The sequence below is a fragment of the Erpetoichthys calabaricus genome, chromosome 5 (assembly GCF_900747795.2).
Source record: "Erpetoichthys calabaricus chromosome 5, fErpCal1.3, whole genome shotgun sequence".
NCBI classification, from domain to species: Eukaryota; Metazoa; Chordata; class Cladistia; order Polypteriformes; family Polypteridae; genus Erpetoichthys; species Erpetoichthys calabaricus.
The window spans coordinates 189,098,374-189,123,343 of NC_041398.2; the positions used below are offsets into that span (position 1 = coordinate 189,098,374).

Here is a 24,970-nt window from a genome sequence, read left to right on the forward strand (position 1 = left end):
TAATGTTGCATCCGGGCCACAATATTTTCCAAAATGTACTATACAGGTCATAAAATGAATAATTCCAAATATCATATATACAGTAATCCCTCGCTATATCGCGCTTCACCTTTCGCGGCTTCACTCCATCGCGGATTTTATATGTAAGCATATTTAAATATATATCGTGGATTTTTTGCTGGTTCGCGGGATTTCTGCGGACAATGGGTCTTTTAATTTCTGGTACATGCTTCCTCAGTTGGTTTGCCCAGTTGATTTCATACAAGGGACGCTATTGGCAGATGGCTGAGAAGCTACCCAGCTTACTTTTCTCTGCGCTGACTTTCTCTGATCCTGACGTAGGGGGATTGAGCAGGGGGGCTGTTCGCACACCTAGACGATACAGACGCTCGTCTAAAAATGCTGAAAGATTATCTTCACATTGCTATCTTTTGTGCAGCTGCTTCCTGAAAGGACATGCTGCACGGTGCTTCGCATACTTAAAAGCTCGAAGGGCACGTATTGATTTTTGAATGAAAAACAAACTCTGTCTCTCTCTATCTCTCTCTCTCTCTCTCCCTGCTCCTGAGCTGCCGCCTTCAACAGTTTTGTGCCGCGGTGCTTCGCATACTTAAAAGCCAAACAGCCCTATTGATTTGTTTGCTAGAGATTGTTTTCTCTATCTATGTGACATTCTGTGCTCCTGACTCGCACTCCTTTGAAGAGGAAGATATGTTTGCATTCTTTTAATTGTGAGACGGAACTGTCATCTCTGTCTTGTCATGGAGCACAGTTTAAACTTTTGAAAAAGAGACAAATGTTTGTTTGCAGTGTTTGAATAACGTTCCTGTCTCTCTACAACCTCCTGTGTTTCTGCGCAAATCTGTGACCCAAGAATGACAATATAAAAATAACCATATAAACATATGGTTTCTACTTCGCGGATTTTCTTATTTCGCGGGTGGCTCTGGAACGCAACCCCCGCGATGGAGGAGGGATTACTGTACCTATGTCTCTTTTTTTTTTTTTTTTTTTTGTTTAGTGCGGCTTTGACATCATGGACCATAAGGTGCACACTAATTCAGCATGAGCAGGAACACTCAATAAAACTGAATAAAAAAAAAATCAAGTGATGGTGAGAATATTAAGACGGCAGATTCACCAGCGTTTGTGTGTCAGCTTTTATCCATCCAGATCAGAGAATGTCCAGTTCCATTGCCTCAAAACACCACTCACATGTACAGTTATTTCCAGTTTCAAATACAAAAGTAACAGCATCAGATCCCTTTGGGGGGGGGAGGGGGGGTGGAATGCAGTAGTATGTATCGTGACTGAGAGAATAAAAGTGGAAAAAAAAAAAAAACCCCGATAACTTTTACAAGTGCTATAAATTTACAGCGGCTGTTACAGACACAAACCAAATGTAAGTGTTTATTGTATAATATTAACAATAAGAGCAGCTCACTATTGAAAACGGTAAATATAGGAGGAAGTCAGGATCGAACCGGGGACTCTTCATTTCAAGTCAGCAAAAGTTACCGCTACACCACAGAAACTTGTATCATCCTCGAACCTTTTGTGAAAGTGTTTATTTGATCTTTGGACTTCAGGCTTCACACATTATATAGTTTATGCCTACATTTTGTCAATTATTACTAAAATATGAAAAACTTTTCTGCTTTAACAATGTGTTTACACAGATTATTGTAGAAATGGAACACACATGAAATGCATGTGTTCCAAATAACGATCTATTATGTCCACTCTAAAACTCCACCACTTCACTCCCAGATAATCAAGGCATGAGCTGGGAGAACTTTGTGCACGTTCTGAGGTGGTGGGGGGATAGAATAGCCGGCTGCTTGCTGCTTGTCTTTATCGGCACATTTACAGGACAAAAGACGCTGATGGAGAGGGGCGAAGGGATTTAAGATGGGCCGGCTTTACAAGTTTTTTCATGGGCTCTGGTAATTCTATTGTTAAAGCAAAGGAGCAATCAATTCAACATGGTGTATTTTAGGCAGCAGCTTTCAAGGCACACACCATCATCCATATTGGAAAGCCAATATAATACAAAATAGAACAAGATAATAAAATAGTCATCAAAATAATTAAACCCAAGCTAAATCAAACAAAAGTATTGAATAACAAAAACAGCAAACAAATAGTCCATGCATTAAATCACATTTTAAAAATTATAAAATTAAAAAAAGTCACCCTTATTTAAAAAAAAAACAGCATTCTGGTAAACAAATAGGACTACATTTCAATTCAATAAATGCTATATTTTAGTATAATATCAAAATGCAACTGTTGAAAGTTGTATTTAACTATGATATGGAAATAAGAGAAATAGCAGATTTGGTCTGTCATTTGAGCTACAATATAAATAAGCCAATCTCCCTGATAATGTTTGCTTCTGCACTGTCTGAATCGGCTACTGGAATTGTCAGAGTTCTAAGTTATGACACTTAGTTGTGTTAATGTGAATTTCTGGTCGGCATTTTGGGAAACGTGAGGTTGCTGTCAATTTGTTACTTGGTCCACACAAAAGGTAATAAAAGATAAGGTTTACGTTTTTTGTGAAAACAAAAGCAAACTTCTTACTAACCTGTCATTTATTTTTTAAGTTTATAGTTTTGAATGAAGCGATAGGTCTGCATTACGCCTACACAACTAAATTGTCATATAGGGCCTTCTGTTTTGAAAGAAATTTATTTGAAATTTTCATCCAGGAAATTAATATTTCCAATCTGTCTAATAGTCAAGTGAATGCAATATCTCACCATGCAAAATGGTGTCACCGAATCCTAACAATTGTAATTAAGGTACAATACAGAAACGTTGTAACAAAGTAAAAAGTTAAGATTTAATGATTTCTGAAACTGCATTGCTCAAAACGTTCCCAGAATAATCATTTAAAGGTCCAAGATATAAGAATTTACAAAAATCACCTAGGGAAGTATTTGATCAATTAAAATAAATAACCTGAACAGAAACGTTTGTGCATGGACAAGTATCATTTAATACTTACCGATAAGTATATGGTCCCACTTGGGTAACAGAAGGTTTTTTGCCTTGTAAAATGTCTTCAGAGTTTGTTACATTAAAGAAGAAAAACTGAATATACACTGGAGGAGGAGGGTTCTCCCATGCTTTGAAAACATCTGATCCATTCTTCAAAACTATATTCTGTACATATATAAAAAAGTATAAAGTTAGAAAGAACAATACTTGTGTGAAAAAAAGTATTTAAGATTGAATGTGTTTAGTTACTTCAACACTCTATAACAAACTACATTTGACTTAAATGCTGTATTTTTAATAAGTGTTCAGACTTGGTATAAAATAATGATCTAGTACTAATTAAAATTAATGTTTACAACAATAAGATGCTATGACTACAGAATACTATATGATGTGAAATGGCTGGTTAAACTATCATTTTTCACTCAGGAGAATGTCATCTGGGGTGAGCAAAGAGTGGTGTTTAACTGAACCAGCTCTCATTAAATGGTTTTTGCAGTTAATTGATGAAACATCACAGGACAAATGTCAAACAGTACAGCAATGCTATTAGCTGTTCTACTGTAAAAACAGTTAAGCATTTTCTAATAAAATACTTTTTAAAAACATGCAAATAATGAAGGGAAGAGATCTCTTTAAGAAAATTTAAACCCAGATACTAGACAGAGCAGTTATCTAGCTGCCCTTTCACCGACTCTCTCAGATATGCTTTATGTTGCAAAGACATATTTACACAGCAAAATGATGACACAAAAGGCAACTAAGGCTTTGGGTTAAAGTATTATAGACTACAAAGTGCAAAGAGACAAAATTGAGTTCTCTTTTAAACTAATGTTTTTTTTTTCCAATTTAAATCACATTTTTGCTCCATAAATGCAGAGACCAATTTAGTAAACATGAATCCCAAAGTTATTAACAAAAAAAAAAATTTTTTTTAAATTTCCTATCAGTTTTTTTTAAGTCATTCATTTAGTTTTCCTTTTAGAGTTGGTGGCAGGTTAGATTAGATCTTCTCAGGTAAGTAAAACATGAACAACCGTCAAGCTGTTTATTTGGGTGGTTTCACCTGACACACATAAAAAGTACCATTAATTCCACTCTGGTCAGGACTCCTCACCTATCTCATGTTGAGAGAATCTTGCTTGCATAGCATTTTAATACCACTTATTATAAAGGATAAATAGAGAAAACAAGTTTATTTGTGTTTTAATATAGTATTCAGAATTTATTGTAGTATTATAAAGCAACATACTTTTTAAAAATAATTTTGAAAGGGCACATACATTTTCTTGACAGCATATTCTTCTTTACATTAAACATGAAGTTCCACCACTCATGTGGAGAATAACTGGCAATAATCTTACTGTTCAATGAAACTTCAAATGGTATTCATCCGTTAACAATTACAGATAAACCTTATAGTAGTCGTTCAGAATTAGTAATAGTGAAGTAATAGTGAATTGGCTTTTTTAAAGCTAGCTACAAAAATCAAAATGCACTGCAATCTTCCTAACAATGCATAGAAATTAAAATGCACCTTAGAAGCCACTAAATAACTTTCTTCCTCAATCAGGAATTACCAGCTGCCAATAAAACACAATTACAGGTTGTTACATGTATATTAACTAGTCATTCTGATTTAAGTTTTTTTTTTATTGAAAATGGATCATTTTACTAAAATGAACCCATTACACATAGACTAGATAAACAAATCCATGAAGAGAAACTATGCCCCTATGGAGTGTGCCATTTTCCAATGGCATAAACTAAGGGGGTACATAGAGCATTGCATTATACCCAAACTAACATTAAAAAAATCATGATATAGATATCTTCTTCTTTCATTAACAACAGAACAGTCAGATCATCACTCACACAACTTTATTTGTGTACAGTACTAAATGCAACTACAACATCTATAAGTGTTGACTCAATCAAAGCAAAGCATGACACCCCTCAAATATTAAGGCTGATTAATGGGAGATGTATCCCTTTCAGATGGGTAAACTGATTTAGTAAAAAAGAGAAATATTTGCTTTGTTAGGTTTCATGGGCTGTAACAAGATAAAATAGTATTGCTGTTCGCCCCATCATTATAATTATATACTGTATAGGGCACTTAGAGATAATTAAACTAGCTATGTTACCCACTTTGCCCGGAAAATCTTCCAGGACAACGGGCCTGTTATATTGCTGTTCATTAATCTGATGTATTAGAAGCTCTATGTAACTAAGTACTTTTCTGTATATAGTATTTTTGGTTTGGGGGGGGAATAGGGGCTACTATTGTTTGTTCACTTGAGCTGCTTATTACTTATGCCACATGTTGAATTCACATGTTCAACATAATATCAACATAATATTCACATATTATGTTGAATATGCCACATGCAATTACTCATGAATGACATACTTCTGCTGTAGAACAATTCCTCCTTTTCCTTGGTAGTGCTGGTGTAAAACAGATTACAGTAGAACTCTGCATTAAAGAACATCACCAATAGTGGTATTTAATAATGTTACAAAGGTGGTTTAAAACTGATTCAATCATAGCTAAAAACTGCTAAAAATCTCAACTCTACATTAGCATCAAATGCTAAAATCAGTACTGCCACATTATACAGTATGTTTGAATAAATGAAAAAAAGATAATTAATTTTACTAACTCAAAAGCACAGTCCTGCTCTCTTCTTATTACATTCTGAAAAACAGTATCTAGATCAGTTACAGAAAGGGAAAAAAAAAAATCTCACTTATTATGATCAATCATGGCTTGGCTCCATCAGTTAATTTACGGTGCTTTTTTTTTTTCTTTTAATTTTTTTTGTTTTAGCTTCAAAACAAGCTTAACGCTGATAATTGATTGGTACTGAGAACTTAATAACAATATGCAAGTGGGCAACAGTGTAGGTTTTCTCAAAAATGCAAGGCTATGCACTGATAAAAAAAAGGTTGTGTAATCAGTGTCTCTCTCAGATTGTCACATATGGTGTACAGAATAAAATGAAGTGCTTGCATGGTGAAGTACATTACCCTCTCACTGTCCATCCTCCGGAATCTAACTCCATAGATTATGTCAAATATAACACCACAACATTTTACTCATTTTATTAGAATCAAACAACAATCCATACAAGCAAATCAAGTTTACCAAAACTAGGTTTGAAACGAATCAACCTCCCCCCCACCCATGAAGAAGAGAGTTAGGCCAGCAGAGCAAAACTTTAATAATAATAAAAATATGTATAGTAAAACCTTGGATTGCGAGTAACTTGGTCTGTGAGTGTTTTGCAAGACAAGCTAAAATTTTTAATAAATTTTAATTGATAAACGAGCGAAGTCTTGCAATTGTGGTACACATACTGTATGCTTTGTCCGCCGAGCATCACGAGGGGATTGTGGGTAATCATCTCCCATGTTTGTTCTCAGTCAGCATGTCTCTCTTGTATAGTCAACATCTGTATGAGCGTATACTGTTTACTATAGCACGGTGACCACGTGTGTGTGCTGTAATGTGCGAGACCCTGTCATGCACCCCAAAACACGAGGCTGAGTCTCAATACTTTAGCAAAACCAGCTTTATTCAGCGTGAAACAGGAACAGCACGGTTATTTATTGTAGTGGGATCTACCGCTCACCTATACAGAGACACAGCAATCAGGCAGGGTCGTTATCAGGTTAGTGGCTAAGTAATTACTGTGCTCTTGCATTTATAATGTTCTATGCATCACCCATCGACGGCATGCGCTTATAGCATGTCCATGATCTTTTCTGATTCACTTTTACGGCAAACTGCTACAGCGCTGGGAGCCTGCGTTTGATTCGGGACGCTCTTCCACCAACCTTACAGTGCGTAAAACTTTTCTTAAGTTTGTGTCCAAGTTTAGTGACTCTTCAGGAAAAAGCAACTGTCATTGGATATGTTCCTTGTTAAAGCTGCAAAAAAGAAAGATTCCAGTGAGCCAAAAGATACCAGGGATTCCGTTAGTTATAGTGAAAGTTGTCCTAAACAATAACCCTCCTCCTCCTCTTCTCTCTCGTCTCCCTCATACCAGCCACAATTCTTTTCAAAGGTAAAGTGCAGGTTAATTTGTTTTACATATTTTTACGTTATATTTTGTATTAATAATTTTTATATAAATATTTGTGGGTTGTGAAACGAATTATATGAGTTTCCATTATTTCTTATGGGGAAATTTGCTTTGATATAGGAGTGCTTTGGATTGCAAGCACGTTTCTGGAACGAATTATGCTTGCAAACCGAGGTTCCACTGTAATTAAATAAATGAATAAAATAAAATAAAAAAAGAGGGGAGAGAATCTGCTTCCTCAATTTCAGTGCTTATTCTAAAATGGTATTGATTAGATCCTACCAAGTTTTGAAAAAGTTTTGTACAAATCCTCCAAGTGAGAATTTCATTTGTTTCAATTTTAGATAATATATAACATCAGTTACCCCACTAACTTAAAAGAGATGAGTTAACATTCTTCCATTTGAGCAAGATACGTCTACGTGCCAATAGTGTAGTAAAGGCAATTACAGTGTGTTTGTCCTTCTCCACATCTGGGAGTACACCAAACACAGCTGTTAATAGATTAGGAGGGACTGTGACACCAAGGATGTCTGAATGGCATTTAAACATTTTGGTCCACAATGGCGTTAATTTTTTGTACATCCAAAACATATGGCCCAATGAGTTTGGAACTTGACTGCAACATTTGCAGGTTGGATCTTGCCCTGGAAACATTTTGGATAATTTTAAACGAGACAGATGTGCTCGATATATAATTTTAAGTTGGATAATTGTATGCTTTGCGTATATTGAGCTCAACTGAATTCTATGCATTGCTGTCTTCCACTCCTTTTCTGAGATTCTTTTCCCACTGTACTCTGGGATCTTCGAAAAGGAAGGGGCTTTAAATTTTTTTATAAATTACAGAAATGCTGTATGAGTCCTCGAGACTGATCGATATTTTTTCCAGAAGAGAGGTAGGTCGGAGGTGAGGGAAATTGGGTAGTGAAAGGTAGTGAAAGTGTTGCTGGAAAGTTAAATTTTGAATGTAATTGTTTATAGGATGCAAAGACATTGTCTGCGTACAGATCTCTAAGTGATTTAATCCTGAATGTTTTCCAGACATTAAAAACTGCGCATGTATGAGAGGGAGAACAAAGATGGTTCTCGTACAGAGGTGCCACAGATAAAAGCTTCTCTATCTTAAAATACATCCTACATTGGTTCCATATTCTGAGTGAGTGAAGCACAATTGGGTTGTTAGTATATTGGCGATGACTTGTACTTACTGGGGTACAAAGCAAGAAATATAAAGAAGTGCTGCAGAATTTTATTTCTATTGCGGTCCAAGCCTGTGTCTGTTCATCCATTTGTGTCAATGTCCAAGTTTCTATAGCTTGTATATTCGCCGCCCAGTAATAAAACTGAAAGTTAGGTTGAGCCATGGCATCTTCTGCCTTAGGTCTGTTTGTAGGGTCGCCCTTTGGATATGTGGATGTTTTGAATTCCAAATAAATGAGGTTATGGTTGAATCTAATTTCTTAAAAAATGATTTATTGATGTATACTGCAATGTTTTGAAGATATTCATCTTGACAATGTTAATTCTTCCAGCTAAAGTAAGATGGAGGGTAGACCATTTATGCAAGTCTTACTTAATTTTTTCCATGCAGACAGCAAAATTTTGTTGATAAAGAACTTTGTTTATTTGTGATGTTTACCCCATGGTATTTAAACTGATCTGCGATGATAAAAGGGAAGGTGTTCAATCTAATGTTGTGTGTTAGAGAGTTCACTGGAAAAAGCACATTTTTATTCAAATTAATTTTGAGTCCAGATATCTTCTTAGATTCTGCTAGTGCCATTAGGTGTGCAGGTACAATATTTTGTGAATATGATGTATACTGTATAGTACCATATCATCTGCATATAGTGATATTTTCTGTTCAAGTCCTTCTCTGATAATCTCCATCATCTCTGAAGCATTTTGAAAGTGAGCTGCCAGTGGCTCAATGGCAATGGTAAATAGTAGTGGTGACAAGGGGCATCACTGTCTAGTACTGCTTTCTAGTTTGAAGCACTCTGAAATAATGCTGTTAATATAAACTGTAGCTTCTGGACTGGAATACATTATTATTATTTCATAGAGTCTGCTTTGCTTTGGTGGGGGGGGGGTGCCTTGAGTTCCTTTAAGGTTTGTTTTTTATCTGCATGTGTTTAAGTGCGCATGCATAGGGCACGTAACTCCTTCCCTTATACCGATGTGGAACTCGAAGATTGATCTGCACATTGGTGACAAGTAGAGATAACTCATTATTTATGCTGCATATGTTTCATAAAAATAAAATTTTGTGAACCTGCATTATTTACTTATCTGTTCTACTACCAAGTCCCACAGAGTCTGTAATGTAAATGCATTAAATACCCTGGGGGTTGTCCAATTCATTGCTGGCTGTTACAGCTCTGAATAATGATATGCTGGCCTCGCAAAGCATTACGGACGCCAGGGAAAAAAGTTCTCCTAAACAGAAGAATTATCAGTAAATAATTCGATGAACAAGGGCGATTGCGAACGCAGCCAATTCGCTGCAAATAACGCTTTTGCAAAATTTAGTGATCAGCACTACTTATGATCATTGAGCAAGTCTTTCTGAAATAAGCCTTTATAATTGTAGATCTGTCATCTAATAATTGAGATTATAAATGTTCATACTTAAAATGTTATATAAAAAGTATATTTAAAATACTTTGGGTTAAATAAATGAACACCACCATGAGGTCCATGATGTATTAACATGCCATTTTCAACAAGAAATAACTTGACCTTCATGAGCAATCAAAAGTTAGATAACCATGGAGAAAAAATTGGGAAACTCTGCATCGACTTATTTCATTTTTATATATATTTAAGGACATCAGCATTTTTTTTTGTTTCTGGAGCTTTGTTGCAGCCCACACTGAGATGGTATATAGGCAACTTAGACAACAAAAAACAAAGTATCCACAGCAGCTTACAAACACTGAAACACGAGATTTCAGTTGTGGTTACTTGCTTTCCTCTTTTCTCTTTGATTACATCAGTTTATGAATTCTGGGACTGAAAAGACAATCTAAGCTCTATCTTTGCTGTAACATGGCGAAAGCCAAAATGAACTCAAATGCTCAACATGGGCAGATCATAAACCATAGAAATCTTTGCAGTACAACCAAGGTTGGCAGTATGCCATCTGTTGTAATGGTTGAAGTACTAAAAAATATACTGTTATTGCTTTGATAATCCCACAAATGATGCACCAGGAACATGAGCAATACCAGACAGAGAGAGAGAACAAACTTGGATTTTGCATACTAACAATTAAATTAGACAACTTATATGAAAGCAAGCAATCGCATATGTTGGAAATAACATGCAGATATGTATTAGGGATATCAATAATTTAGTTAAAATTTGCTTAACGGTAATACCAAAGCAAAAATTCATCCATTCATTAAAAACAAAATGCAAGGGCACTGTATATATTCTTTTTCTTCTATTGAAATCTTTGAATACTTCTTTTTTCCACCATGCAACAGGAATTACTTTTACTAATGTTCTTTGATCTATAACCCATGAATTTTGAAAACAGATAAAGTTCCTCAAAAAATATTGAAAAGCTGATCAAATCCTTAATAGTTTAAAAATTAATCTTATATATAGATAAATACTGTAAAATAACTTATTTCAAACATAGGATTCCAACATTTAAACAATGCCTCGAACATAAATGGCATTTAACAAGCAAACAAATGCATAAGCAATGTATTAACAAACACTGCCAATGTACAGCAAGACCTTCAACTATTGTACACTATCTTACATTGACGAGACATCTAGAATTCTAATCAGCTCACAGAAGGTCAACTTTCAAAAAACAGACAGCTGCATTAAGAAATTCCAAAGGAATATGTACAGGACATTACAGTATATAGTATCTGCTCCACATACTTAGGAAAAATCACTTGCAGAATTAAGAGTTCAGTTATGCCACAGAATACCATATGATAGCTGTATGACATACGACATGAACACTTAAATCTACAACTTTAGTTATTTCACTTGATACTAATGATCTGGCTCTGTAGTCCCTATTGGAGGAATACATTGACCCTCCTCTCCTTTTCATGCCAAACTTGTTCTATACAGTATGTCACTTTTCATTTACACTACTGTTGGATGCAACGATTGTTCTATTACAGATAAAAAACATGCATTTTTTATTGATAAGGTATTCTGAAATAATACTTTAATGACAAAAAATTTGAATGTATTGAGTGCCAATTATGAGAATTTTCTGTCTCATTTTCCAACTACGAGTTAACTCAAAACAGATTTTTAAGAGAGTTTTGCTCAATAACAAAATACATTTAATTAGTACATTAAAATACCTCCCTGATTTTACAATGCTTCAGGAACAAATTTACCTATTGTCTCTACGGAAGTCAATGTCAATTGCTGCCTTCTAACATGCCCCTGTAAATTTTCAGCTGTCATTCACAATTTTATTTGAGGGTACGCATTCTTTTAAATTTGAAAAGATGTATATTGTTAATACAGATTTAAATTCATAGAAGTGCTCTCTCCAGTCAGTGCTGCTTAGCCTGTTAATATTGAGTTGACTTTGGTTTACTTTGCCATTAGAAATACAATTCAGAATTTATATAAAATGCAAAACATAAAGAAGCATGAAGAACAATTACTGTGGTTCAGGGTTTCAGACTGAGCATAGGCTCTTGTCTAGTTTAACTTGCTAAAGTCAGAAAAGCCAGGAAAAAGACATAGAATGATTTTACTGCATCACAGGATTTCCTTTTATGGTGTAAGTGAGTTCAGAAACACAAATGCAAACTCTTTTCAAGAATGTAATGAAGTGACCAATCATCTGTATGATACAAGAATTTTACACTACTGGTTAAAAGTTTTAGAACACCTCAATTTTTCTTTAAATGTAACCAGTTGCAATGAAATAAATGACCTACAATGGTGAAAAGGTAAGCGGTTAACTGCCAGAGAAGGTTGTAGTTGTTCCCTGAAGAAGGCCCATGTTAAGTGATTTGTGCACATTTAATTACTCTGATTCATGGATAGACAGACTCAGACAATTTTTCCATAAATGTATCATTACAACAGGACTCTATTCTATTAGGACCGGCAAACTTATTATTGTACTTGAACAGTTCCAATGATATACTTAAATTTCAACTCTCATGAGCTGTGGCTATGCAAAGGAATACTCGAAACATTGTTACACCTTGCACTGATACTGATTCGTAAATAGGGGTAGACTGCCCCTATGTCCCCTGCCAAGTCTGTACTTACTGAGCGAGTATCACAACAGAGGGGTCTCAGCTTCAGGCAGACTGCTGAAATTCTAATTTTTCTTAACAGGAACTATAACATTTTCTTTTCTTTTCTTCATAAATCTAGTCAGGACCCACAGTTAATGGGTCAGTAAGATATTAAAGCAGGAAAAAAAGGACAGGCATTTATAGAGCAAATGTTGATATTAATTCAGAAAACAAACCAATAAACTTAATTTTGGAAAAATAGAGTCATAATTGCCTCATACAGCATTACAGTGACATTCACACTTGCATGCGTTAATTAAACAGCACATCTTGTATTACTATGTTGCCAATATTTTATGTTAATATTCAAGATTGTAATAAAGAAAAAGCTTACAAAAACTTGTGCAGTTGCACACCAATTTCAATTTTGCATTGTATTGATTTATAATCATCTAATAAGAGACATTAAACATACAGTACATTTATTTTATGAAAACCATATACAGTGCATCCGGAAAGTATTCACAGCGCATCACTTTTTTCATATTTTGTTATGTTACAGCCTTATTCCAAAATGGATTAAATTCATTTTTTTCCTCAGAATTCTGCACACAACACCCCATAATGACAACGTGAAAAAGGTTTACTTGAGGTTTTTGCAAATTTATTAAAAAATAAAAACCCTAAGCACACAGCCAAGATATCAAAGGAGTGGCTTCAGGACAACTCTGTGAATGTCCTTGAGTGGCCCAGCTAGAGCCCAGACTTGAATCCGATTGAACATCTCTGGAGAGATCTTAAAATGGCTGTGCACCGACGCTTCCCATCCAACCTGATGGAGCTTGAGAGGTGCTGCAAAGAGGAATGGGCGAAACTGGCCAAGGATAGGTGTGCCAAGCTTGTGGCATCATATTCAACAAGACTTGAGGCTGTAATTGCTGCCAAAGGTGCATCGACAAAGTATTGAGCAAAGGCTGTGAATACATGTGATTTCTCAGTTTTTTTATTTTTAATAAATTTGCAAAAACCTCAAGTAAACTTTTTTCACGTTGTCATTATGGGGTGTTAAGTGCAGAATTCTGAGGAAAAAAATGAATTTAATCCATTTTGGAATAAGGCTGTAACATAACAAAAGGTGGAAAAAGTGATGCGCTGTGAATACTTTCTGGATTCACTGTATATCATGGAACTATTGCAGTGTGAAGCCTGATTTTGGGATAAATATATTGTCTCATGCCTATCTACCAGTGTCTCAGTTTCTGTGGTACTGACAAATTTCCTCCAAAAAACAGGTATATATAGTTACATTTTGAGATCTCAAAAGGAGGTTTTTAAAAAGAGGGTAGAGCAGGAGGGTGGTTACACATCCTTATGATAGAATGCTTTACTTACACAGAAAAGCTCTTAACTTCCCAAGAAAGGCCAACTTGGTATACATTATTCTGTATTTTTACATATTCTCATCAAGCAAATACTATAGTCAAACTATGGTGGAGGCCATGTTTACTGGATGCTTTTAAGGATCAATCATTTTTTGCATTTGCGAGAGAATTCAACATTACAGACTACATGGTAAACATAAATATATAGACTAATAGCCAGTTCTGGACAGTATTTGTTTTCTTAAATGGGGCATCATCCAAGCATGTGGAGTACCTGTTGCATAAACATGCACAAAACAGATGGTATTGCAACAAATTATATTTAATTGAAGTTAAAACATTGATTGGATTGTGAAACAAAAACTTCATTTGTTGCTATTAATGCAGTCAAATGTAAACTATGAAAGCTGTGCCCAAAAATTACTGGGAATAAAAACCAAAGTATTAACAGATAAACATGTGGTTGCAGAGGTATTTTAAGGCATTAGATAACTAGGTGAAAGACCTTAAGTTCACAATGATCAAAATTGTCCAGCATCACACCCCTGGGAGAGGACATCAGCAACCAATTATTACGCAGTGAGACTTTTTGGATTTTTAAACTTAACACCTTCATTCCCAATGAACAGAATGATTCATATTGTTATTTATAATACATTTGGTAAGTTCATAAAGCAAGATTTTAAATATTAGACCTATTCTGGTAAGATCCAATGTATTGGTGGCTAGTCTTCCTCTGTACTATTATCACTTTATATACTGTATACACATATACCAAGTAGAATACCAATCATGGTGCACAGAGCTTGAATTTGTGAAACAGAGGGTAGTTTCTCCCCCAGTGTAGCAACAAATGGAGAGATTTTATTGGTTCAGAGAGCATTTTAGCATATAGCTTATAAAGAATATGATTGTCCTGGGCTACTTGATTTATCATAACATGCATGTACTAAAATTATTCACAGACACTTTCTTTTCTGCAAAAAAAAAAAACATTTCGGCTTAAAATACAGAAAAATAAAACAAAATATTATTATATCACTGCATATAAATTACTGAACAACAAGACTATTCAGAATGTGTTTATTTATACACACACTTTTGCAGTTTGTTAAAAAAATCGATTTGTCAGGTTTGTGTGATTTATAGTTACACAACTATATGGAGAAGATTCTATTTGGTTAACAACACTGATCAACAGTAATATTTAATGAACAAGTTAAACTTCAAATGTCACACACCCGATACTTTAGCTCATCAAATCTTCACCCGCTTTTTTAGATTTGTCCCAATTTTAAGGATACCTTTGCGAAATCAAACATGTCAATTTAAGATTATTTGTTTCAGAATTCCAATAAGACAGCTTTTGTTTTATAGATTTTCAAGCTACCTAACATAAGTGTTTAACACTTTTTCTATGCTTATGCCCATGTATTATAACAGAATTAGACAATGAACTGGACTGACTAAGTGCAGAAAAGGGGGACAACACACCATTTGGTCCAGTATTCAAATGTGTATATTATGAGTTATACTCATATTTGAAGTGTCATACCAATAAGCATTACTTTGGTTTCAAAATACCCTACAAATATAGCAAAATTCATTGTTTGCCTATTTGTTTTCTGGAATTAGGTATGCTGTGTCAGTAAGTCCCACTAATTGAGCATCTTAGATCACATGCTTCCATTAACACGCTGCATGTTGTATGATGGAGAGATCTGTCTTATGCTTCCAATCATTAACAAATGCCTGGCCAGAGTTGATGTTTTGAAGCACTAAACAAATACTGTGCATTTTATTTTGGAATGATGTGTATATGGATGTTTGCCTGGTTTGATCCTATCTTGAAGCCAGTGCCGCAGGGATAAACATTGAGCCTCAGCGACCATGAACTGGATATGCCAGGCAGAAAATGGATGGTTGGGACAGATGACTGCAGCCATGTGTATTACACTGTATTACCGACAAATTTCATCCAACTACCAGTGGATTGGTCACAAAACTTCAAACTTTCAAAGCATATACAAATCAGGTACTTTTATTTCACAGCTAATTCTAGAATGGTATAAGTGGCAATAAGGAAAGCCTTTTTATGCTTTGAAATAGCAGCAAGATTTTACCATTTTATTAAGTTAAACCATGTGGTTTAAACCATGCTGCGCAAATCTTCAAGCTCTGGGGGAATGTGTTGACTTTCTGCATAGTTTATTGTGTTAATTTTGTGATTACACATTATATCAGGTAAGGAAGACTTCACTATACAGTAGTTACTTAAGTTAAGGAAGATTGCAGTTTGGAAGGAAGGTAATACTTTAAGGAAGGGAAGACAAACTTTTTGATCTAAGGTAGTAATACTCACTAATCATGGTTCCAGAGAGTGGCAGTGTGTTCCAAGAAAACTGTAGGAAAATGTGGATAAGAAGAATCTTTTGATTTTAAATAAACCAAATGATCACTTCCATTAGCAATCCCAGTAATTAATATGTTAAGGATCCTACTTCATTTTCTTGCTCTGATTCTGCAGTTCCTAGCTGTTAGAAATGAAGCTTACTGCTTTTCAGAAGTACAGTACATTGAGCTCAATTACTGGCACAGAGGTTAAGCTTAGAAGAGTAGGTCTTAGATCTAGTTCAGGGCTTACAGCCTCATGACTCTATACAGTGTAGCTTCCATGCCCAAAGAAACATTCTTTGTTGCTCCCAAGAGTGGGTGAGCTTCTTGCTCCAAAGAGACCTGACAAATACATTGTATGCACCTCGTTTTAAAGGAAGGTGTTATATCTAGTGATTAAATCAAAGTCCCTACAAGCCACAGACCAAGTGTCAGCTCCCAGATGTGAAATTTTATCCATCAGAGCAAGCCAAAGTTCAGCCTGTGGTTACAAGCTTTAAAGGAATGGCTTTTTAAGCCTGCTTGTTATCAGATAAAGCTTAGAAATAATGCTGACCAAATGTTGGTAGAGTTGGAAGGTATTTTAGCAACTTAAAAGGAACACTGTCTGTTTTCTTGTATCTCTTGCGTGCCACTGAAAGCCTAACAAAATGAACAATACCCACTTTGTCCTACAACACATGTGTTTTTTGATTTTATTTGCTCTCTTTAAGCTTTGGGAAAGAACATTGTGTTCATACATTGGTCTTAATATACTTTTGAAGCTCTTCTTCATAGCTACAATCTGGATTTGCATCTTCACACTACACTTTATTCTTAGTTTCAGCAACTGTTCTGTATTTATTGTTATGATTGCAATTTATGTAGTTTAGTTTTTTGGGGGGTATAGTTGACTTTTTTCTTTTGTTGCAGAACTTTGGTATGTTTTCTCCATTTGGGTATATAATGATGATTTACTATTGGTTTATATAATTGACTAGCTGGGTGTTAACTCTTTTTATGGCACCAAAGTTAATCGGATGTATAGAAGAACTATGTAACTAATGGAGTACTTTTATGTTATACAATATTTGTTGACCCCATGCCCCTCCCTAAGGGCTAATATCATTAGGTCTAGTTAATTGGCTTTTATTGATGGTCATTGCAAAACGCAACTTTACAGGAAACTGTATTCTTTTGAATTCAAACATGTAATTGGAAAGAATAATGTGAATTTTAAAATATAAAATATAATTTTACCTATTAGCAGATCCTGCAAAAGTGGTAGCTTCAGTTAGATTTGAATGTAATGCTTTGATCTGTGATTTAGTACTGTTACAAACCTTTGTAGGGTTTGCATCAAAAGAAATATTAAATTGTAGTTTCCTTTAACTTATTACATACTATACAGCACTGCTGTTTACAGGCTGAGCATTTAAATGTCTCATGGAATGAAATTAACATACTTCGCATTGTACAGATAAGAACAGTTGAAAATAAATAATGTCATGAACTATGTACAATGTCCACCTCCTCTATGTACTATTCCTGGGTGGCATAATGAATACAGCTCCCTAACAGAAAGTTGATCATACTTTTAACAATGCAGCGCTCGGGCAACTGGTTGTTTCATGCAGCACGGTGACACCTTCTCATTAAAATTCACTTTGACACTATATTGTTTTCATCAAGAAGCAGGGGGGGCTCCCTGTGATGATTTCGGATCCTTCCGGACACTCAGTCATTTCATTAATTTGTTTCCCCAATGGTAATTTCAGCATTGCCAGGACACTCCGTTGTTTCATCGAGTGGGAAGGGTTAGGGGTAGTCCCCCCCATGTTCATATCAGCAATCTAACACTCAATCATTTAGCTAACCTACCTCCTTGGTGATTTTGGCACAGTGCAGACATTCTACTGTTTCAATAAGCTGGAAGGAAGGGGTGATTTCGGCACTCAGACAAAATCATTTTGTCAAGGGATGGGAAGGGGGTATATCAGACGAAAAGGACCTTACCATTAAAGACCACTACACGTACACCCAGAGCACCCTGATGGTAGATTTGCCCCCTATCTGTGGTGTACAACTTAAGTGAGCTGTACAAGCATTTAAAGTGACCAAGCAATGCCATCACTCCGGGCTTGAGTTTCTGTTTGTGAAATGGAGCAACAATCACTTAATCTGTGTGCCGATGGCATAATATGGTTTGGATTTTGATAGCAATGATTTAAACAGCATTTATTTGTTAATATATTGATTGATATTGAGTGTAGAGCGAGAAAAAGGCAAATGTATTCATTTAAATCTACAATACAACAAAGTGCACAGAAAGTGACGCAGTAGGAGTACTTTCTGAATCCACTGCACATGTCAAAATATTGCTCTCAATTTTTATATAAAGATTAAGTAAGGAAAAGGAATTCACTATTTTTTTTATAACCCACCCAAACCTTCCAAGGTTAAATCTAGCATACTGGATATTCCTAAACTGGCACAAATATCTACAGTATTAATAAAAATAAAATACATTACACCTATCAGGAAAGCTGTTCCAAAAAAAAAAATTACAAACTGAAGTTTAGTATTATAACCCACTCATATTGACAATGTTACCTTATAAAGCTACTGTTGCAACCCACATAATTTATCATCTCCTGGACGGTGATCATGCCACCTGCCCTGCCCTTGCAAATGCACTGTCACTAAAACCTCACAAGTTCCAAAATAATTTTTCTTTGAATCAATGTACTTCTGAAATAAATACCTCAGCTACTTCCAAAATTTTTTGGAACTCTTATGAGGGGGGAAAAGAAAAAAACGGCTTATTAGAATAAATAACAGTAAAGGCTATGTTAAAGTTGAAGTTGTGTGTATAATATATATTTATTACACACACACTTTATACTTAGATTTAGATTTTAGATTTTATTGATGAAATGAAAGGGTTGAATGTTCAAACATATGAAATTATTATTTGTAAAGGGGAACTTCTCGCATTTAAAACGTTTTTTTACTGTCATAGTTATTGTTGTATATACTGTGCATCAAAACACATATTGCAGTACAAGTAAACAACATATCATGAAAAGACTTTCTCAGTACTGGGTCACCACGGATGAGGCACAGCTGACTATTCCAGTATCATAGGGCACAAGACCTACTGGACAGAGCGCCAGTCCATACACCATATTTAGAAAATATGGTCACTAGAGAACTTCTAAAATCAGCTAAATGAGGTTGAATCACTGCAGGCTCACTCTTTCTTAATTTACTTCCTATACTAAATGTGTTTCATTCCGAAATTCACAATAAAGTTGCTAGTCAGTTTAAATGAAAATAACCTAAAACAAAACTTCGGCTTTTTTTTTCCGGCTTAAAAATAATTTAAGAAATCTCAAATAAACACACAACTAGCCATATTACAATACATAAATGTAGGCAGATTTCACACTATTACTTATCAAATGTGTCTAGTAAACAGTCAAAAATTAAAACAACACTTTTTTTTTTTTTTATTTCTCTCTTTTTAATCAGCACACTGTTACTCAAGCTACAAAAATAACTTCTCCCTCAATAGAGTACCACAGACCAATACAACACACTCTTCCAATCTTTTATCTGTTTGGTTCTACAGAATATAAAATTGAATATAGAATATATCCATGATTAAAGTTTACATACTGTGTTACATAAGCTACATTTACAGAGAAGTATGACAACACATCAGTTAAGATTCCAGGAGACTAGATATGAAATCCCAGCTCAGTTTCTGTTGGTATGAAGTTTGCACATTCTTCCAGAGAGTACCCCGGGTAGTCCACATCCTAGGGATGCCAATGTCAATTAATTGTCAAGAGTAAAGGAATGCATACGGTAATGGACTTGCTCCTCTTCCTGGGTTAGTTGCTGTCTGACAAACAGTGCTGCTAGTGTCCATTATATTTCATTCAAGCTTGATAAAGTGCATGAATTAAACAATCTAATTTACACAAATTCTCTAAACTCATTTTTTAAAATAAATATTCACTAAACTCTCTTAAATGTTTAAAAAAAAAAAAAGTGACATGTTGACGATAGCAACATAACATCCATAAACCTGCTTAATCCAATCCCGAGTCACAGGGGGCCAGGATAGCTGTATATGAAATAAATGGTTTCTTTATACACCACAAATTGCTTCGTAATGGGGGTCACTGTGAAGAGAAATTAATGCCACTTGGATGAACTTGGTAATGACTGCCTTTGGCATAATTCCAGCAATTCTGAACCTGCTATGAAAACTAGAAAAGGCACTTTAAATGAATAGGCTTTTCATGGTAAGAGGTTAAAAAACAAACAGTTAAAAGTATGATTTTATCATAATTTTAAATTTCTTCCAAAAAAAAGTTGACGTTTTCTGATTTCATCTTTTAAATTACAAAAAATGTCATTTTGACACATGCAGCAGTACAAGAATAAACTGAAAACACCTAGTTTTATACTGCTAGGAATTAGTGTACAATGAACCAACCTGGTCACATTTTTGGAAGACCAGGCATTGACACTTTATTATGTAGCAATACGTACAAACTGGCCAACAAAACAAATATTATATGCTTTGGGGCACCCACCCTTAACTGCAAACTTTGTTTTCTTTCCAGCCTAAAGTCTGACAAGGTGTGTTTATGATAGGCTAGGCTGCCAAATGATTTAATTAAAACAGTAAACAAGACTGACTGCTTTAATTACATTTTTTTTATAGTGAGGTGACTGGCGCACCACCTTGTAGAAAAAATCCTGCCTTGCACTATCAAAATATCACTAATTTTTACCTCTGCGATACAAGTGCTTACTTCATTTTTATACACAGTTTACATACACTATACATAAACCGTAGATATGTAACGCGGGTGTTTGAGACATGGCGTGGATACTTGCGGATCATATGCGCGTGATTATTTTTAAACGTTCTTGTTTGCTTAGTAAACCAGCTATACAAAATAACTTTTTGTCTTACACGATCGACTATATCATTTCGGCTATTTTCACGCAATATCAAGCACTAATTCATCTCTTAGGGGAACAAAAGAACGTGCAGGATATATATAACAAGCTGCGGCTTCACACTTCATTTCTGTAATCTTCCCGCAATCGTTGCCCAGGCACACGACGTGTACCTGTCTAGTAGCTCCGAACAAACGGACTCTTTTATGGAGTAAGCGTTTCGCCGAACGTTCTTTTCTACATGACAATGCGCGCCGCTAGCCGGCTGTCAGCAGACAAAGCCGCGCCACACTTTGACACGTCCATTCACTTGCTCATCGCCAGATACTCCCTGCTTCTAGCCACGCTATTTGGAATATGCGATTCTCCTTCCCTTTTCCCGGCCGATGGGCAGGACAGCACTTACAATTCTTGTATTTAGCCGACAAGGAGAAGAGCGAAAAAACTAACTGACATGCAAAATGGAAAAGAAGAAAACGTAAAACTTGTTACGAAGGCAAGTTGACAAGGTGCTCCGATGCCAGAGGTCTCACGGATACCCTGGTGCACTGCTATAGCGTCCTAAGACACCTTCCCAGTTAAGAGTTGACCACCGGCACCAAGGGCACTTCAATGAATGGGTCTCCTATCTATCCGCGCTTCATTTAAGCAGTGAACACTGAAAGTGGTTAAGATAAAAGTGTAGTTTACTAGGAAAAATAACTCCAATTATTACTTACCGATTTAAGGCGCTTTTCAAACAAGGTCGGGAAAACCTGTGCCACAAGGAGGGCGATCCCAATAATAAGTAGGTGAGCAGAGATAATCCCAGTCGCGTAAATTCCACATGACCTTTTCATTCTCAGGCTGTAGCGAATTAAACTAGAAACAATAAAAAATAAATAAACAGCTAATGACAACTGGCGATAATTACGATGTAAGCACACAGACGAGCTAAACAGTTATCCACGCTCCACACTTCACTGACACGCCGCTATCCTGCAGTTGCTAACTTCATGCTGACAGGCCAATACTTTTTCAAGTAACTGCTGACTTGTCCTGTGGGTTTCAATCTTTTTTTTTTTAATCTCAAACTCTCTTATCTCCTCCTCCAGTTTACAACAGAGAGTGGAAAACACAAACTGGCAGCTCAGAAAAGACGACAGACACACATTCTTCCGCCCCTTTCCTCTACCTCACTCACGCGCGTGCACGCACATGCTCACAGTCACGCGGAAAGCACGCAAGCCCCCTTACTATAGCGAAGTCAATGAAAGTCAATTTTAAGGCTGCCCAAGTACCATACGTTTACTATTTGGTTTTTTTTGTTACCGATGACTGCATACAAAGCTTTCAGAGCATTTGCGAAACCAAGTAAAGATGGTGAATATGATCTTTCGTGTTTATTAATTTTTTTTGTAAAATCTTAAAGAGAAAAGCCACATGCTTAGTGAAGCTGTTAAAATAACCGCGAATATACTGACGGACATACTTCAGGAGTGCTTGAAACGGTTACCCAGTTTTCATTTTTGGTCAGTATCAACGCTTCTACTTCGCTGGATTTTGGAAAATACTTGTTTTCATTGAACATTACATGAAGATTTTCGGAGGTAACTGCGGGCGGCAAGAAGTTACTCATTACTACACGCTAAACTTTCACAGAATATAAAATGGTAATGCGTGTGACTTTCATGGGTTGTTGGACTTTTTTTTTTTCTTACTTGGAAGCCTCAATCTACACGCGAGGCGCATCTTTCACACCCCACCTTTCATGAAAGTCTTTGTTTTCCGGCTACCCCCTTCCATCCCCCGCTGATTCTTTAATACGCTCAGTGAGATGTAACCGCGACAACCTGCCCGCATTAACCACAGCGTCTGTCCATTGGCCGATTGATGTAAGCCCCGCCTCTGAGTCTCATACGTTGAACAGTTCAGTGATACGATTGGCTGAATATGACAAAGTATACGATCGACCCATAGTGGTGTGTTATTCTCAGCCATAGAGGATCAAAGCGTCACAGGCGCGTTTATTTGTGTACGCAGTGATTCCGCTGTTATGGAGTGAATATGACGCATAATTGAATAATTGTGTATTGTTTATTTCAATGAATTTCTACTTTGTTGGTGTTGTTTCAAATAACATTCAGAAGTGAATAGAATTTTAATTTTAAATCACGCTTTTTATTGAGTTCATGTTAAGTTTATTATCGTGTAGGCCTATGTAGTACATTACGTATACTACAATTAATACAATTAAATTCTTACTTGCAGGTCTCCTCAGAACAATTGCCAATAATACATTACTAAGAAAAGACAAATACATAAAAAGTTGGCATAGCATGCAGCACACAGACACACACATATAGGTACTGTATATGTACACATAAATACACAATAATATACATTATATATTTGCAAACTGTTTATATATGCAGTGTATGTTACAATGTTTGTTATTATAATCAGCTGTTCAGCAACCTTATGACCTATAGATAGAAACTGTCCCAGAAACTACCAATGTGAGTGCCAGTGGTCCTGTACTGTTTGCCAGAAGGAGGGTGTGAGAAAACAGCTGCAGGATAGCTGAGGACTTTGTTTCCTTTCTAAGGCAGCAAGGGTTGGATATGTCCTCAAAAGAGGGCAGCTGGGTGCTGGTAATATTTTGTACCACCTTCACCACTCTCTGTAGTGCTTTTCTGGGGCATAGACAGGAATTCATTGACACGAGGCAGTGGAATGAAGGGAAAAGTACACATCATAATTCTGTCTGTGATCAATCAGTTGGAAATGTCTTTTGAAAATATTTTCGGAGAGCTTCAAACCTGAAATCCCTCCCGAGCCCCTGTTACATCTATTGTGCTGACAGTGCTTTATATGTTTTAACCCAGCAGGTGCCATACCAGGATGCGATGCAGCCAGTGAGAATGGACTTGCTTGTGCATCTGTAGAAGTTCAAATGTCAGCTGTCCTGTTGACTTCTAAGGTAGTGGGGGCTCTAACGATTCTTTTTGACAAGAGCCGAAATGTGTTGTTCCCACTTCAGTTTTTCAATGATAGTCACTTCCAGAAATTTAAAGAAGCATCCAGTTTGATACAGATGGAAGTGTGGTCTGACCCTGCTACCTGATGTCTATTACCAGCTCCTTGGTTATGCTGACATTAACGGTGAGATTGTTGTCCTGGCACCACTGAGTCAGCAGGTGGACCTCTTCTATGACAGCTTTCTCATGATTGTTCCTGATCAGGTCTGTGATGGTAGATTGTAAAGTCATCAGAAAATTTAATGACGGAACTGGAGTTGTGTTTGGCCACATTGTTGAAGGTGAAGTATCAGAGAATCCTCAGGACACTACTTTGTGTAGTGCTTGTGCCGACATTTCAGTGTGGAGGATGTGATGCTGCCAGTCTACATCATGTAGTTTGTTGGTTAGCAAGTTCAAAGTAAAATGGCAGTGGTTGGCACTAAGTCCTAAATTGAGGAGTGTGGTGGTCTGTTGTGCTAGTACAACAGTGTTAAATGCTTGCCTATAATCCATAAACAGGACTCTTGAATAACAACTTTTATTATCGTATGAATGTTATGAAGGGGCGGCACGGTGGCGCAGTGGGTAGCGCTGCTGCCTCGCAGTTGGGACACCTGGGGACCTGGGTTCACTTCCCGGGTCCTCCCTGCGTGGAGTTGGCATGTTCTCCCCGTGTCTGCGTGGGTTTCCTCCGGGCGCTCCGGTTTCCTCCCACAGTCCAAAGACATGCGGGTTAGGTGGATTGGCGATTCTAAATTGGCCCTAGTGTGTGCTTGGTGTGTGGGTGTGTTTGTGTGTGTCCTGCGGTGGGTTGGCACCCTGCCCAGGATTGGTTCCTGCCTTGTGCCCTGTGTTGGCTGGGATTGGCTCCGGCAGACCCCCGTGAC

At 36.3% G+C, this 24,970-nt stretch overlaps 1 protein-coding gene across 2 annotated transcripts in view; it reads right to left on the minus strand.

The window, feature by feature from the left end:
• The window catches only part of scarb2a (scavenger receptor class B, member 2a), an 86,295-nt gene extending 64,074 nt beyond the window's left edge, over window positions 1-22,221 (minus strand). The window contains exons 1-2 of one of the 2 annotated variants that reach the window (XM_028802313.2): window positions 21,801-22,214; window positions 3,014-3,171 (exon numbers count right to left, since the gene is read on the minus strand). In XM_028802313.2, the coding sequence (XP_028658146.1) occupies window positions 3,014-3,171; window positions 21,801-21,920 (278 nt within the window). In that variant the 5' untranslated portion in view covers window positions 21,921-22,214. Of the gene's footprint in view, window positions 1-3,013; window positions 3,172-21,800 lie in introns of both variants that reach the window. The other variant, XM_051927789.1, reaches the window with a different exon arrangement.
• Between the last annotated feature and the right edge of the window lie 2,749 nt (window positions 22,222-24,970).